The sequence below is a fragment of the Doryrhamphus excisus genome, linkage group LG9 (genome assembly GCF_037039965.1).
Source record: "Doryrhamphus excisus strain RoL-2023G ecotype Guam linkage group LG9, RoL_Dexc_Guam_v1.1, whole genome shotgun sequence".
Lineage (NCBI taxonomy): Eukaryota > Metazoa > Chordata > Actinopteri > Syngnathiformes > Syngnathidae > Doryrhamphus > Doryrhamphus excisus.
The window spans coordinates 21,211,268-21,227,873 of NC_136365.1; the positions used below are offsets into that span (position 1 = coordinate 21,211,268).

Sequence of the window (16,606 nt, forward strand, 5' to 3'; positions counted from 1 at the left end):
AGTAAAAGTGCTTTCACTTGTCAATCATCCTTGTTTTCGGCAATGAAATAGTAACCGAGTCACCTTTTTGCACCTCGTTTTTTTTCCAACACCAACGTACAATGTAGTTATAATAATAAAATCATTGTTAATAATAAACATTTGTGATTCCCGTTTTTCAAGTTTTTAAAAAAACACCTCAACTGGTAACTTACCAAAAATACACATAGCACGCACAACGGCATTAGCATTAAACATTAGCAACTTGTGCTTAATAAATATTCTTTGTCGTTATTTTTTGCTTTGCTGCGTTTTAACGACAAAAATGAAAAGCAGTGAAGGAATGAAGATATTTTACAGCAAGCTTTTATACCAAGAAACCCGTTTTTTTTTTTTTGTTTTTTTTGTCGAGTTAGTCTCATCCTGAGTTGAACGCCATCCGGAGGTCAAAGTGCACAGCTCTGAATGGAAATGACGACGCCTCAACGCAGGAAGTGACAAACGAGAACTAACAAAGGCACGTCATAGTGACAAATGAATAACATGCAGGCGTCATTTTTCCCGGGTGTGTTTGTTTTACGACCCGGGCCAGCCCGAGTCCACACGAGACAGATGGGTCATACGAAGACCTTGGCGAGGGCGTCCGCCCCAGCGCTGCCGATGTAGCATTTGGTCGGGTGGAACGCCACGTCATGGATGGACTCGTCTAACTTCTTGCGATGGGCGGTGAACTCCTGGATGCACGTCTTGGTCTCCATGTTCCACAAGCGCACGGAACAGTCGTGGCCTGCACGGATCAAACCATCGTAAATATGAAGGTGAGCGAGACGGTCAAACACGTAAAGGCGGGGCACATGTCACCTACTTCCTGACATGAGGTAAAGTCCGTTTGGATCCACGGCGAGACTCGTCACGGCGTCCAAGTGTGCCACCATGGAGTGGACCGGCTTACCTTCACGTGCACATGACATGAAATCACATGACTCCACACAGTCAGGAAGTGGATCTAACAGCGTCACGTACCCGTGTTGTTGTCAAAGAAGCGGATGTGGCGGTCCTCCTGCGCCGTGATGGTGACGGGCAGGGTGGGATGACTCAGCACTTTGTTGATTCGACACGCAGCGTCTAAAAAAAAAAAAAAAAAAGACGACAAAGTAAGACGCCCGCCGATTACGCTAATGACGCGTAATGGCCGACCAGCGTACCTGCGGCTCCGGCCGACTGCAGCTTGACCACCAGCTGCCGGGTCTCCATGTTGAAGACGCCAACATGGCCGCTGGTAAAGGACGCCACCATGTGAGCTGGCTCGGTGCTCGCCACGTCCACAGAGGTGGCCACTCCCAGCTCTGAAAAGTATTATTACAAATAATAATCTATTTTTAGTCATAAATAATAATAAACAATAAATAATAATAACTTATCATAATAAATAAACAATAAAGAATAATAACTTATAATAATAAAAAATAAATAATAAATAAAAACAATAATAATAACTGAATAATAAATAAATAAAAATAATTATAATAATAATGAATGAATGAATAAACAATAAATAAATAAAAACAATGATAACTGAATAAATAAATAATAATAAATACTAATAATAATGAATAAATAATAAATAAACAATAAAATAAATAAATAAATAAAAACAATAATAATAACTGAATAAATAATATAAAATAATAATAAATATTAATGATGAATAAATAAATAATAAAAATAATAATAAAAATAATGAATGAATAAATAAATAAATAAATTCTATTTATTCATTTCAACCAAGCGTCGGGTTGAAATGTCACATGACGCCGTACCTCCCCTCTCGTTAAAAACGGCGAGACATGGCGAGGTGTCGGCCGCGTTCCACAAGCGCACCGTCCCGTCAGCCGAGCAGGACAGGAGGCGGTGATGGGCGGAGCTGTAGACCACGCCCCACACGGCGTCGCTGTGGCCGCACAGCGTCCCCCGCAGGACAGACAGCTCTACAACGAGCAAAGAGTTCGTCTTGGCGGGGAATTGCGTTGGAGAGAAGGGACACACAAAAGAAGGGACGTACCGTACGAGTCGTAGGGGTCGATGTTGTGGTTGGGCGTGTTCCAGCTCTGAATGGTTCCGTCCACGCCCCCGCTGAAGCACTGCTCGCCGTTGGAGCTCATGGTGACGCACAGGACGGCCCCACTATGCGGGAGAGGCGGAGACTGGTCAGTCGTCCCTCCTTTATTGTGGTTATCCATGAGTGAATTTGACCGATATGGATATCGATACCGATACCAACAATACGATACCACATATAGACAAACAACCATTCACACTCACATTCATACCTATGGACAATTTGGAGTCGCTAATATAACCTAGCATGTTTTTGGAATGTGGGAGGAAACCGGAGTAGCATCGTTGTGGCATCGTCGTTTAGACATTTTATCTAAAAATGCACTCCCTTTGTTTTCTTTTTTCTTCTTTTCTATCCCCTCCTGCTCCGGTCTGACCACTCCAAATTTATCAAACATCATTCATTCATTCATTCATTTTCTAACGCTTATCCTCACGAGGGTCATGGGTGTGCTGGAGCCTATCCCAGCTGCCTTTGGGCACCCTGGACTGGTGGCCAGCCAATCACAGGGCACATATAGACAAACAACCATTCACACTCACATTCATACCTATGGACAATTTGGAGTCGCTAATTCACCTAGCATGTTTTTGGAATGTGGGAGGAAACCGGAGTAGCATCGTCGTTTAGACATTTTGTCTAAAAATGCACTCCCCCTGTTTTCTTTTTTCTTCTTTTCTATCCCCTCCTGCTCCGGTCTGACCACTCCAAATTTGCATTCATTCATTTTCTACCGTTTTCCTCACGAGGGTTGCGGGGGTGCTGGAGCCTATCCCAGCAGTCTTCAGGCAAGAGGCGAGGTACACCCTGGACTGGTGGCCAGCCAATCACAGGGCACATATAGACAAACAACCATTCACACTCACATTCATACCTGTGGAAGTTGCTAAGTTGCTGCCTCATGTCATTTCCTGAATCTGTGATCATGTGACTTGAGGAATATTAAAATAAAGCAACTCACGCGTGACCTCGGAACGTGTAGATGGGTTCCACGTCCAAGGACGCACACCTGGAAGACGACATCGTGAGTTTATTGGTTTTTAAAAATGACTTTTCTTCTCACTTTTTCGCAGGTGTGGTCTTCTGGAGGTTCCACAGTTTGAGCGTGTTGTCCTCGGAGCCGGTGATCAGGACCGCCTCCACGGGATGGAAGGCCAGGCTTCGGACCGAATCGAAGTGACTCCGCAGCGTGAACTTGGGGTTCCACGTCTTCCTCAGAGCGTCTTTGCTGTTGCTCATCTGCTGCATGCATGAAGACGTCTGGTTAAGGTCCCGCCCCCCCCTCGGAGGACGTCCGTACGAGGACTCACTTGGTACGTCAGGCACTCGGCCTCGTTGGCCACAGTCAGGCCGGCCAGTTCGCCCAGTCCAAGCTCGTTAGAGACCGCCTCGTCCACGCCGCCCAGGATCAACGCCTTTCCCGGCGATGGCAGGAAGGTCATGACCTCTGTGGGAAAAACAAAAAGTCAAAGTCTGCCTAGCAACAACAGCTGAGATCAGCCTACCGTCTTCCTGCTCGTTGAGTCTAGCTACGGCGGGCCGGGAGGGGGTCGCCATGGGGGGCTGCATGGCGGGAAGCTCCTCAGCATCCCGTAGGTTAGCCAGCATGTCCTGCAGCTTGGAGCGGTTTGGTCCTGTGTGGGGGGGGGGGGTTAGAAACAAAGATGGCGTCTGATACAGGCCGCTCAGAGATCAAGAGTCTAGACCAGAACCGGTACGTACTCTTGACCCCCTTCTTGCCCTTACGCTCCCGTCGGTACTGCTCCTTGAGCTGGGCTATCAGGGCCGGGTCTACGTCCCAGGCCAGGTCTCTCAGAGGGGGGGGCTCGTCCTTGTCTGTGTGAAATCATGCTAACGTTAGCTTGGCTTGCTACACACAAGTAGCCCAAGTACTCTGTGTGTGTGTGTGTGTGTGTGTGTGTGTGTGTGTGCGTGCGTGCACGCTGCCATCACTCCTCTGCAACGTGCTGAAGAGGAGTGAATCACAAAATGCGTGGGAATTGAGTTTGTCACTGGCCAGATGACAATGATGACATTGCTAGGCAACAACGGCCTCAAAAAAGAGGCAGCGGTTCTCCGCCAGGGAATATTTCTTCTACAAATACACACTGGGTGGCCGCTTCATTAGGTACATCATCTCATGATCGTCATGCTTGTGATTTTAATAGCATGAGTTAAGATATATCGGGGCTGCACGGTGGACGAGTGGTTAGCGCGCTGACCTCACAGCAGGGAGACCCGAGTTCAATTCCACCCTCGGACATCTCTGTGTAGAGTTTGCATGTTCCACTTCCCGGATCAGAAAAATGTTGTTTCGGGGTCTCAAAAAACAAAATTTGCGTATTTGAAAAAAGATCGAAAAACAACCCTTCGGAAAAGTAGGATTTTTTGCCATTTTTGGGTCCTGCTGGGACCCCTGATGAATGTTTGGTGGGATTGGTCCACCTCCTGGATCAGAAAAGTGTTGTTTCGACACCCCCAAAAAAAACAAAATTTGCGTACTTGAAAAACGATCGAAAAACAACCCATCGAAAAAGTAGGATTTTTTGCCTTCTTTGGATCCTACTGGGACCTCTGAGGAATGTTTGGTGGGATTGGTCCACCTCCCGAATCAGAAAAGTGTTGTTTCGACACCCCCAAAAAAACAAAATTTGCGTACTTAAAAAACAATCGAAAAACAACGGGTCGGAAAAGTAGGATTTTTTGCCTTTTTTGGGTCCTGCCGGGACCCCTGATGAATGTTTGGTGGGATTGGTCCACCTCCCTTGCCAGAAAAATGTCGTTTCAGGGCCTCGGAAAAAACAAAATTTGCGTACTTGAAAAATGATCGAAAAACAACCCTTCGGAAAAGTAGGATTTTTTGCCATTTTTGGGTCCTGCCGGGACCCCTGAGGAATGTTTGGTGGGATTGGTCCACCTCCCGGATCAGAAAAATGTCATTTTGACACCCCGAAAAAACAAAATTTGCGTACTTGAAAAAAAGATCGAAAAACAACAAGTCGGAAAAGTAGGATTTTTTGCGTTCTTTGGGTCCTGCCGGGACCCCTGAGGAATGTTTGGTGGGATTGGTCCACCTCCCTCACTAGAAAAGTGTCATTTTGGCGCCTCAAAAAAACAAAATTCGCATACTTGAAAAACAATCAAAAAACAACCCGTCAGAAAAGTTGGATTTTTTGCTGAGAGATCAAAAAACGACCGTACCTTCCCGCCTTTCCCAGCAGTCCAAGTTCCTGATTCCTTTGAACGAGTCAGTGAGCTGTGTCAAATATATCCTGATCTTATTGTAGTTTCCATGCATGCTTTTATTTACTTGTTGCCATTTTTAAAGTTATTGTTTTATTAATCCTAATAAAAGCATACGTTTGGAGAGACAGCCATTAGGAACAGTTTGTTGCCGCCATGTCTCACCCCAGTCGCCGCCGTCCTCGCCGCTGGTGGACTCTCCGTGTGCGAGCATCTCGTCCTGACTGGACAGGAAGTCAAAGCCTTTGAGCGCCTCCTCGGTGTCAGGGTCATCGCTGAGGTCCGAGATCGTCGAGGATGGCGTAGGAGACGGTTTCCTCCTGACCATCTGTGGAGATTTTCAAAATAAGAGCACCGAGCCAAACAAAGGCGTGACGATTCGCTTCTTACGGCGGCGGCGAGGTCCAAGATGGTTCTGTCCCGCCCCTCGCTGTCGTCGTCGTCGTCTTCGTCGCTGAACTCTGCGGCGGCGTTCTCTATGATTTTGAACGCCTCCAAGATGGCAGCCGAGTCGGACGTGGACGCTTTGCTGGAAGACAGCGAGAACTAAGTATTAGGGATGATGACGACGCGCCGTGCGAGCGTGTTCGCCAGGTGAGTGATACCTGGACACGCCTCCCTCTTTAGGCGACAACGCGTCTGTGCCGTTGACCAGGGCGTTGCTGTCGTGGGCGGGGAGCGACTCTCCCAAATCGCCACTCAAGCCCAGGAGCGCCCTGACGCGGTGAGACTTGACGTCCAAGATGGCGTCTGCATAGCCGACCTCCTTCAGGTACCTGGAATCATCATCATCATCATCATCATCATCATCCGTTCCTCATCAACAAATCACACAACCTCGCTCCACCCGTGCTACGCTCTCTCATCAGCTGGAAGTGAACATGCTAGCAGTTAGCGTCGCTACGATGTCACACGTTTAAACTCACCTCAGCCGAGAAAGAAGCAGCGAGGAAATCAAGTTGAACTTTAAGGTCAGCAGCAGAAAGCTCATTTGTTCACTCCTTAAGCCCCGCCCCCGGCAACGCCCCCACGCCCACCCAGTACCAGCCTCCCGCCACACAATCCTCCATTCACTGACACAACAAACAGCAGCAAAGCACTGACATTGAACACTATTAGTGTGTGTGTGCGTGTGTGTGTGCGTGTGTGTGTGTGTGTGTGTGTGTGTGTGTACTGACTGTGAGAGCAGCTGGCGTCCTTGCTTCCAGCTCAGCTGATGGCTGCTGTTTGGAGGAGTGGGAGCGTCGCTGTCGTTGGCCTCGTCTGACACACACACACACACACACACACACACACACACACACACACACAGAATTAAAGATTATGAGTCCTCCAATAATTATTCTGCAGAAAACACATGACATTTCTCAAAATGTAATTAATTTGTAAATATCTGTTATACAAAATGTGGCATGTATTTCAGGACCATGTTGCTTCCCTTCGGGTGGACGTCGCCCCCCCCTGTATAGGCGCTACCCCCCCAATCCAATTTGTCCACTGGCAAAAACTGCTTGGGGCACTTGCACTATGGTAGTCGAACAGTATTTTAATTTAAATTTTTATTTTAATTTAATACATACACATAGATGAATATGACTGACTGACGCAACTACGGTGCGTTCAAGGACCGGCCAACAAAGTGTGAAACCTCAACGCCTGATGAAAAAAAATGACAAAATTGTGGGCTTTGTAAAAAGTGGTGCACATTTTGCACACACAATGTCAAAAAATAATAATTAAAAAGTTAAATTAAATTCAAATCAAATATAAAAAAAATACAATTTAAAATTATTTTTTTTAAATATTTGATTAGAATTTTTATTTTAATTTTAATGTATTTAAATTTAACTTAAAATTAAATTAAATTAAAATAACTAAATTCAAAATCAAATATAAAAAAATAAATTAAATTAATTTATTTTTTAAAATTATTATTATTGTGTGACATTGTATGTGCAAAATGTGCACCACTTTTTACAAAGCCCACAATTTTGTCATGTTTTTTTTCATCAGGCGTTGAGGTTTCACACTTTGTTGGGCGGTCCTTGAACGCACCGTAGCTGCTCTGCGATCTGTCCATCAGTCATATTCATGTTGAGTACCTGCACGTTTTAATACTTCAACCATGTGGCAAATAAATACGTGTGTGAGGCATAATGAAGGGCAAGGCTAATCTAAGCTAATAATTCCAAGTCACTCCTATTGCAAATGTTGATCTGAAATCAGGAGAATCTCAACGTTGAGGAGTGGGTAGCGAGACGCTTTTAAAAATGTCAATTTAATTTAATTTCTATTTCAATTTCAATTGTTTTCAAAATTCAATTTAATGGGTGTATCAGTTTTGGCTGCCGGGGTGCTGGCTCTGTCCACCAGAGGGAGCCAGAGGAGCCCAGACCCCTGAGGGAGGTTCCTTTGGCTCCCTCTGCCCCAGCAGCCATCTCCAATGAAATGCTTTGCTGGGACGTTAAAATAATTTTTATTTTAAACTCGTAGTCATACTTTTTTTGTATATTTCTTAGCTACCTTTTGAGTGTTAAGTTACTGTGTGATGATTTTAGCGTTTTTTTTTTTGTAAGATGACCGTGAGTCTGCCATTGAGTTTTTTTTTTTTTTTCCATCGCACCTGAAAGTACCTGTCCCCAGCCAATCACGGGGCACATGTGGTGTTTGTGTGTCTCACCTGAGTCGTAATTCGGAGCGCTGATGTCTCCTTGATTTAACTCTGTGCCATACTTCAGTTTGTGATGCTTGGATCTACAAACAAACACACACACACATGAATGAAATTCCTTCATCACACAGTCACGGTGTGCTAAAGGTCACGGGTTCAATTCTCAGTATGCGACTTCACAGTTGAGGTCAAAGGTCCTGCATGTACTGATGTTTTCCCACAGTCCTTTGCTAAGCCGCAGCTGCCAATCCAATTATGAGGAGTTGGTCTTTGATCACTTTTGGTACGACCCCATTGACCCCCATCGGGTGGTTCCTACCTCTCCTGCTTGAGGGCGTATTCCAGCATCTTGATGCGTCTCACCAGGTCTTTCTTCAGGTTCTCCTGGCCCCGCCGCTCCCCCTGCAGGAAGGCCACCTGAGCCTGGGGATAAACAGCAGTCATTTCCCATCATGCAACATTCATCTGAGATGTCTTAGTTTTTTTACACTGAAATCTCGTAAAATGGACGTCACATCAAAATGAAAGTAAAGATCTGCAAAGATCTGCTCGGGTGTGATGGTTGGTTCGGAATCTCCATGAATGAGATATTTCACACTGAAGACATCTAAAATGATGACAGTTCGAGGTCACGCTCAAGGTCACGCTCAAGTGAATGAACACACTTGATGACAAAGAGGAACCTGATCAAACCGGTCCATAAATGTCCATTCAGACCACCCTCAGGTCTTTCAAGTCAAACGGTCTGGTCCTTTAAGAAGATGCGGTTGGGCTTCTGGTGAATTCCGCACAGATTTGGGATGTCATGACAGGATGCAGATGGAAAAAAAAAAAACAACATGACCTCATTTTCAGCTCCACATTTTATTCTGGGAGCATCTGTCTTTGATTGATACACGCACACGCACACGCACACGCGTGTCAACCAGAAGGACGATCAAAGACGTCCAGCTGTGGCAGAAGTGATGTGCATTTTTTCCTCGCTGGAAGTCAGCTGATGTTATGTAATGTGAACGCTCTCACGCGTATGAGGGTGATGTCATCAGAAAAGCTGTGACATCATCACGCTAGGATGGCTAAAGGCTGTTTGGATGAAGGATTGACCTGTGACCATTCTAGCACGCTGGACGCTAGTGCGGTTTACTCAGGGTGGATGCTAGCATGCTGGACGCTAGCGTGGTTTACTCAGGGTGGATGCTAGCATGGTTCACTAGCGTGGTTTACTCAGGGTGGATGCTAGCATGGTTCGCTAGCGTGGTTTACTCAGGGTGGACGCTAGCATGGTTCGCTAGCGCGGTTTACTCAGGGTGGATGCTAGCATGGTTCGCTAGCGTGGTTTACTCAGGGTGGACGCTAGCATGGTTCGGTAGCGCGGTTTACTCAGGGTGGATGCTAGCATGGTTCGCTAGCGTGGTTTACTCAGGGTGGATGCTAGCATGGTTCGCTAGCGTGGTTTACTCAGGGTGGATGCTAGCATGGTTCGCTAGCGTGGTTTACTCAGGGTGGATGCTAGCATGGTTCGCTAGCGTGGTTTACTCAGGGTGGATGCTAGCGTGTTTCGCTAGCGTGGTTTACTCAGGGTGGATGCTAGCGTGTTTCGCTAGCGTGGTTTACTCAGGGTGGATGCTAGCATGGTTCGCTAGCGTGGTTTACTCTGGGTGGATGCTAGCATGGTTCGCTAGCGTGGTTTACTCAGGGTGGATGCTAGCATAGTTCGCTAGCTTGGTTTACTCAGGGTGGATGCTAGCATGGTTCGCTAGCGTGGTTTACTCAGGGTGGATGCTAGCATGGTTCGCTAGCGTGGTTTACTCAGGGTGGACGCTAGCATGGTTCGGTAGCGTGGTTTACTCAGGGTGGATGCTAGCATGGTTCGGTAGCGTGGTTTACTCAGGGTGGATGCTAGCATGGTTCGCTAGCGTGGTTTACTCAGGGTGGATGCTAGCATGGTTCGCTAGCGTGGTTTACTCAGGGTGGATGCTAGCATGGTTCGCTAGCGTGGTTTACTCAGGGTGGATGCTAGCATGGTTCGCTAGCGCGGTTCACTCAGGGTGGACGCTAGCGTGGTTCGCTACTGTGGTTCACTCAGGGCGGACGCCAGCGGGGCTCGTTCACTCAGGGCGGACGCCAGCGGGGTTCGTTCACTCAGGGCGGACGCCAGCGTGGTTCGTTCACTCAGGGCGGACGCCAGCGTGGTTCGTTCACTCAGGGCGGACGCCAGCGTGGTTCGTTCACTCAGGGCGGACGCCAGCGTGGTTCGTTCACTCAGGGCGGACGCCAGCGTGGTTCGTTCACTCAGGGCGGACGCCAGCGTGGTTCGTTCACTCAGGGCGGACGCCAGCGTGGTTCGTTCACTCAGGGCGGACGCCAGCGGGGTTCGTTCACTCAGGGCGGGCGCCAGCGGGGTTCGTTCACTCAGGGCGGACGCCAGCGGGGTTCGTTCACTCAGGGCGGACGCCAGCGGGGTTCGTTCACTCAGGGCGGACGCCAGCGTGGTTCCCTCAGGTGTGCTGCCGTGCACGAACGTGACGCCAAGCAACCACATTCAGATGCTCACACCAAACCTGCCATGAAATCCGTGGGCCTTACGGATGTTCCTGGGTTAAATGAACGTGTAGACGTTAGAAAGAGTGGGTGACGTGGGTCACCACATTGCGGCTTGTTTCGTCACACGTGACGCGACATGAGCACGAAGAGAGAAACGTGACTAAGGTAAACATGTTGATGGACATTTCACTGCAAGTCGAACTCCGTGGGTTCTTTTGCCCTTCGGTGGGCGCGCTGTTAGTGACTTTATCCGACATGAGCCCACGCAAGTCCGGCACAGCAAACACGTCCGCGTCAACAGTACCTGCAGCTCGGCCCGCTCCACATCCCACTGGGCCCTGTCCACCTCGAAACGGGCCCACTCGTGCTGGAGGAAGTGCAGAATTCCCGGGATGCTGTACTGAGCCCGGGCCGCCTCTCCGTCGCCGGGCTGCGGGGCTTTGGCGTTCCCTCCGCCGGGCAAGCCGAGGAGGACGGCCGGGCCCGCCTGCTCGTCCATGGCCGGGCAGAAGCCGCGCAGCTCAGCCGAGGGGGCTGCTTCCTTCCGTTGATACAAGAGCGTCCATGGAGGAGGTCCACGCAGGAACAGCTGGAGGACACGTACAGCTCACGGAATTTGTGAGAAGCACGTCTTCCGGTATCGTGTTTCAAAGTAAGAGCAGAGCCTCACTCGTTATATTCTGAAGTTTGTCTTCTTAGAGGGACATTGTTTTCAACAAAACTCCACCATTAGTGAGTTTAAATGCCATTTACTGCCATTTTACTGGCAATGTTCACTCTTACACCTTACTTTGATGCAATTATTAGTGTCGAGACATGTCTATCTGTCTCGGGTCCACATATGGTGACGTCACACAAACAGGAAGCCATCCGCAATCACACACAAAACGTGTCAAAAGACTAAAGTGAAAAAAGTAAAAAAATGTAAGCTAACCAACCAGAACTAAACCCCCGCCCCGCAAAGTCTAGACCTAGCCGGTCACGTGCTAATCAGCTGATCAACCACAGCCTGCGTGCGCACTATTTAACGTCCGCGCGCCCGGACCTCGCGCCCGCCCTCCCGCCATCACCATGCCGCCCCTGGAGAGGAGCCAGCAGCTGCACGGCAAGCCCTTCAAACAGAGGAAGAGCTTTGGTAACCAATATAACTATCAAACTTTATTCCAACACTTAAACTAAACCAATTATTCTTCTTTTTATTTAACTTGTTCATGCCGGGTAGCCACCAGGAAGCAGGAGGTGGCGGGAATCCGCTCCAAATTCCCTAATAAAATCCCGGTGAGTGCAGCACGAAACGCTATATTCCTGCAGGTGAGTATAGTGACGTCACTTCCTGTCGGCAGGTGATTATAGAGCGCTATGAGCGGGAGAAGTTTCTTCCTCCGCTGGACAAAACGAAGTTTCTTGTTCCTCACGAGCTCACCATGAACCAATTTGTCACCATCATCAGGTAAGCAGTCTTTATCATGGAGTGATTAATTAATTAGGAGGATGACTTTTTAACGTTTGGGCAACAGTGTAGTGATGCAGCATGCGACTTTGTTAGTTAATGTTACACTGCATGCTTCTTATTAGGCTGGTCACGTGGTGGTTGACATGGCAGTCTTGCCAATTATGGTTGAGGCAAGTCACATTCATGTCACACTATATTGCTGGTAGTTTTCACCAGTTTGAGTGGCATTTGTAGTGCGTGGGAAATATTAGCACTGGCTGATCAAGTGCTTATAGTAAGTTCTACTGGGTTTGGTGTGTGTTGCTTTAATGCTAATGAGCTGCTAGGGAGTGCCGGCCAGTGCCGGCCCGTATATAAGAGTGCCGGCCGTATATAAGAGTGCCGGCCCGTATATAAGAGTGCCGGCCCGTATATAAGAGTGCCGGCCCGTATATAAGAGTGCCGGCCAAGCAATTGATGACTTGTATCACAACACTAACATTCAGAGTGAAGCAGGACGCATATTAGCATGGCTATGCTAATATGCTACAAAGCTAAAATTAATCATTAATGCAAAGCAATTGATGACTTGTATCACAACACTAACATTAAGAGTGAAGCAGGACAAATATTAGCATGGCTATGCTAATATGCTACAAAGCTAAAATTAATCATTAATGCAAAGCAATTGATGACTTGTATCACAACACTAACATTAAGAGTGAAGCAGGACACACATTAGCATGGCTATGCTAATATGCTACAAATCTAAAATAAATCACATTTCAACAGCAACATCATGCTAGGTTAGCCTATTTGCTGCAGGGAACCCGAATGATCAAAACTGCATCTCAACTAGTTAGCAGTTTTATTTTAGGATGTGTAGTGAAGCCTGTTTGCAGCCGACGATGGTGAGGTCAAAGGTCACTTGGCAGAAGCACATGTACCTTTTGTGTGTCCCTTCAGGAACCGCATGGCGCTGCTTCCCTCTCAGGCTTTCTACCTGCTGATCAACAACAGCGGTCTGGCCAGCATGACGCTCACGATGGCGCAGGTCTACAGGGACCACCAGGACGATGACGGCTTCCTGTACATGACCTACGCCTCGCAGGAGATGTTTGGACACGGGACATGTTTTTAGACTTATAATATGTATGTAAATAGAAAAAATGTTTTGTGACTTTTAATGGCTCTGTGCATCAATAAATCTTATGTATACCACCTTTTTTAGAACACATTGTGTGGCATTTTTCTGCATGTGATCTATTACAGGACAGCAGAGGGCGCTCTGGCTCCATTGCAGCATGAAGCATGCGCATTGGCAGCCCAATGAATGCGATCCGAAACGTTAAAACACAAACTGCAGTTACCGTTTGGCCACCAGAGGCCGCCATCAAGTACATTTCTGTTGTAAAAATGCTGCCCCCTGGTGGTTTGTATTGTCATACCTTTTCAAGTTATTGTATACTGTACTCTTGAATATTTTAGTCATATTTCAAACCAGCTACCAGCACCAAAACACAATGTATGCTGGCATCCTGGCATAAAGGTCAACTGTTCATATCAGTTTTCTATGCTGCTTATATATCACTAGGGTTATGGGTATGCTGGAGCTTATCCCAGCTGTGCATGTTAATGCTGACGCTGCTGCTGGAGCATGACTATGGCAACAACAATGTATATTACAGATATCTGTCCGCACATCGAGAGTAGAAAAATACTATTATTCTCAGTCCACAAACTTGAGCCGCTTCTCACAGTATTTCAGCTAGCATTATTCTGTTAGCATGTTTCAAATTGCTTGTTTCCAGTAGCTTGTTTCAGTTAACACATTTCAGCTAGCATGTTTCAAATTGCTTCTTTGAGGCAGAATGCTTCGGGTAGCATGTTTCAATTAGCTGAGCTTGCTTAGCATGCGTCATGTAGCTTGTTTTAAGTTGGAACGTTTCGGCTAGCGTGCGGCGGGCAGCATGTTTCAGTTAGCATGTTGTACTTAGCACATTTCAGCTGGCATACTTTTAATAGTTAGCATGTTTCAAGTAGCTTGTTTCAAATTGCCTGTTTCAGTTAGCATGCGTCAGGTAGCATGTTTCTAATAGTTAGCATGTTTGAATTAGAACATTTCAAATAGCACATTTCAGCTAGCATGCGTCGGGTACCATGTTTTTAATAGTTAGCATGATTCAAGTAGCTTGTTTGAATTAGAACGTTTCATATAGCACATTTCAGCTAGCATGCGTCAGGTAGCATGTTTCCAATAGTTAGCATGCTTTAAGTAGCTTGTTTCAGTTAGCATATTTCAAGTAGCTTGTTTGAATTAGCACGTTTCAAGTAGCTTGTTTGAATTAGCACGTTTCAGAAAGCTGGACAAGTCCTAAGAACCCAGGACGGAGAAGATTTACTTCTTAGACTTGGTAGCTTCCAATCATGGAGGACAGATAAGAGCTATGAGGAGGAAACAAGGAGCCAAGAGCTAACAAGGAGCTTCTCGGCCTCCCTTTTCCTGCGATTGTAGATACAAGATAGAAGTGGAGGTGGAGCTCAGCAACTGCTGGCCTGCTGTCAGACAGCCAATAGCAGGAAGTGCAGCGTAAACATTCCCCGTCTTCCACCCTGACGGCGGTGAGGTCACTTCCTGTCTTTCTCAAACAGGAAGTTTGATGAGTTCACTAGTACTTTGACTTTTGATGCTTTATTGCAATGTTTATGTAAACAACACTTATGTAAAAAATGTAAAATGACTAAAAAAAAATATTTTTGGAGACAGGAAGTAGGGGCGGAGACTTAAACTGTTAACATTTTAAGGTTTTTTTTTCACATCAATTTGTCTTCTGCCTCCTCAGTCACGGCTAGACGGCTAGTGTCGGCTAGACAAGCAGCAGACATTCTCAAGTGTTTACTCGTTAAAATGTCTTCCAGGGAAACTCCCATCCTTTCCCTTCTGGCAGCCCCCCCCCCACATGATCCACTTTTAACCCACCCCCAACACACACACATACACTACACGGCACATCTGGACTCACTATTATTGCTGCCTCCCTCGTCATGGCGACTGACTGAGTCCTCGGCACGAAGCCCTGGCGGGGAGCCAGTTGGCGAGGCCAGTTGTGGGCGTGGCTCCAGTTCGACCTGGCAGGCTGCTACTCCTGCTTGGCAGCCACCACGTTTTCCCAGCAGGACTTTTGCAACCTCCGGCAGGCCTGCACAAGATCAACAAGGCTGGGGTGTGTGTGGGGGGGGGCTGATGGAGGAAAAAAAACGATGCTTGTTGTTTTTGTTGTGTGCTGCACCTCCGCTGACATCTCCTTTGTGGAACTTGTGCCACCATTTTTTGTCTCCACCATCAACGCTATTGACTCCGACTGTAGAACACGCTTGAGCTGGCTGGATGAAAGCGATGATGCCATCAAAGACAAGTCAAAAACTGGAGCCTATCCCAGCTGACTTTGGGCAAGAGGCGGGGTACACTCCAAGTTGGTCACCTGTCAATCACCGGGCACTAAAAGTAAAATCCTATTAATAAGGCGAACTAGGAAATATACGTCTGAGTGAAGCTCCACTGAGGTTCTGATCATCAGGTCAGGCGGCAAACAGTTAATCTGTATGAGCCCTTAAGCTCCAGTGTGACCTTCAGGTCACCTTCCCCGTCCAGCAAACTTCCTCCCCCCTGTGTGAAACGGCTAAGCTGAATAAACGGACCGGGTCGACCCCTGCAGCCGCCGGGGCCGAGTCTGCAAATCTCCCCTCTGAGCGGCCGGCAGGAGGCTATTTACGGACTCTGCTGAGCCCGCAAAACACGGCGGCCTGCCGTGGTTCTACGCTCAAGGCCGGGAAGCGTTCTGATGGTTGTTTGGACTGTTGGACATTGCAACTACAATGGACGAAGCGAGATTTGAACCGCTAACCCTCTTATTAATGCCCTTGCTCTACTTCCTTAGCCACTTTCTAGAAGTTGACAAAGTGCTGATGTATCTGACCGCTATGTAAACATCAGTGACGTCACAAAGTACATTACTGCATATGTAAACTTCAGTTACAGCATACTCTGACATGAGGACATCATTACATCATCTTCCATTCTGGGGAACCTGAGAGGCTAGCATGTCATGTGACCACAATACCACACCAGTATTCCGTTGTTCGAGTCCAATAAGATGTCAGTTTCAGCCAATTTGAGTGTGGAAACGTTACAATGTGGGACATTTGGAGCTGCCCACTTCATTATTTCCTCGTTTCCCTGAGAAAACAGGAAGCTGACTGTGACGTCATGACGGCAGACCTCCTCTTCACAAAGACCGTTACACTTACAACAAGTCACGTCACCCATGAATGGGATTGAGAATCATAGTAAAGACGTCAATTACCGGAGATTTCGCGTAATATTTTCAAACACACCCTGTAATTTGGATTATGATCGAGTGCCTAAAATAAAAAAAACATCCTTCCCATTAATGTTTACAATTTAATGACTTACCTCAACTTATCATTACATTCAGACGATACAGAGGAAAAAAAGGCTAGTGATCCATCTTCCTACGCACCAACAATCTTTGGCTGCAACTCGCCTCGTGCAGACAAACAGAAAGTGCGCATGCGCACAGCTCCAGTAAATAGAAGC

The 16,606-nt window shown here is 47.2% G+C and overlaps 2 protein-coding genes across 3 annotated transcripts; one reads left to right on the top strand and one right to left on the bottom strand.

Annotated features, from left to right (window-relative positions):
- Window positions 1-553: 553 nt before the first annotated feature.
- On the bottom strand, window positions 554-11,335 carry strn (striatin, calmodulin binding protein). Of its 2 annotated transcripts, none has more exons than XM_078793638.1 (18): window positions 10,861-11,335; window positions 8,332-8,435; window positions 8,022-8,095; window positions 6,520-6,604; window positions 5,947-6,117; window positions 5,732-5,870; window positions 5,507-5,669; window positions 3,821-3,934; window positions 3,604-3,732; window positions 3,409-3,545; window positions 3,162-3,337; window positions 3,060-3,107; window positions 2,042-2,163; window positions 1,800-1,967; window positions 1,185-1,325; window positions 1,003-1,104; window positions 845-931; window positions 554-766 (listed from the first exon to the last, which is right to left on the bottom strand). In XM_078793638.1, exons 1-18 carry the CDS (start codon window positions 11,053-11,055, stop codon window positions 597-599), a joined length of 2,325 nt encoding a protein of 774 aa, XP_078649764.1. In that variant the 5' UTR covers window positions 11,056-11,335; the 3' UTR covers window positions 554-596. The 2 variants fall into 2 exon arrangements, with proteins under 2 accessions (XP_078649764.1, XP_057940936.2); XM_058084953.2 differs by having other exon boundaries at window positions 3,162-3,340.
- Window positions 11,336-11,546: 211 nt separating this feature from the next.
- map1lc3c (microtubule-associated protein 1 light chain 3 gamma) lies at window positions 11,547-13,209 on the top strand. The gene is made up of 4 exons (XM_058086291.2): window positions 11,547-11,691; window positions 11,779-11,834; window positions 11,900-12,006; window positions 12,955-13,209. The coding sequence occupies exons 1-4, from the start codon at window positions 11,628-11,630 to the stop codon at window positions 13,127-13,129; spliced, it is 402 nt and encodes a 133-aa protein (XP_057942274.1). The 5' UTR covers window positions 11,547-11,627; the 3' UTR covers window positions 13,130-13,209.
- Window positions 13,210-16,606: the final 3,397 nt, after the last annotated feature.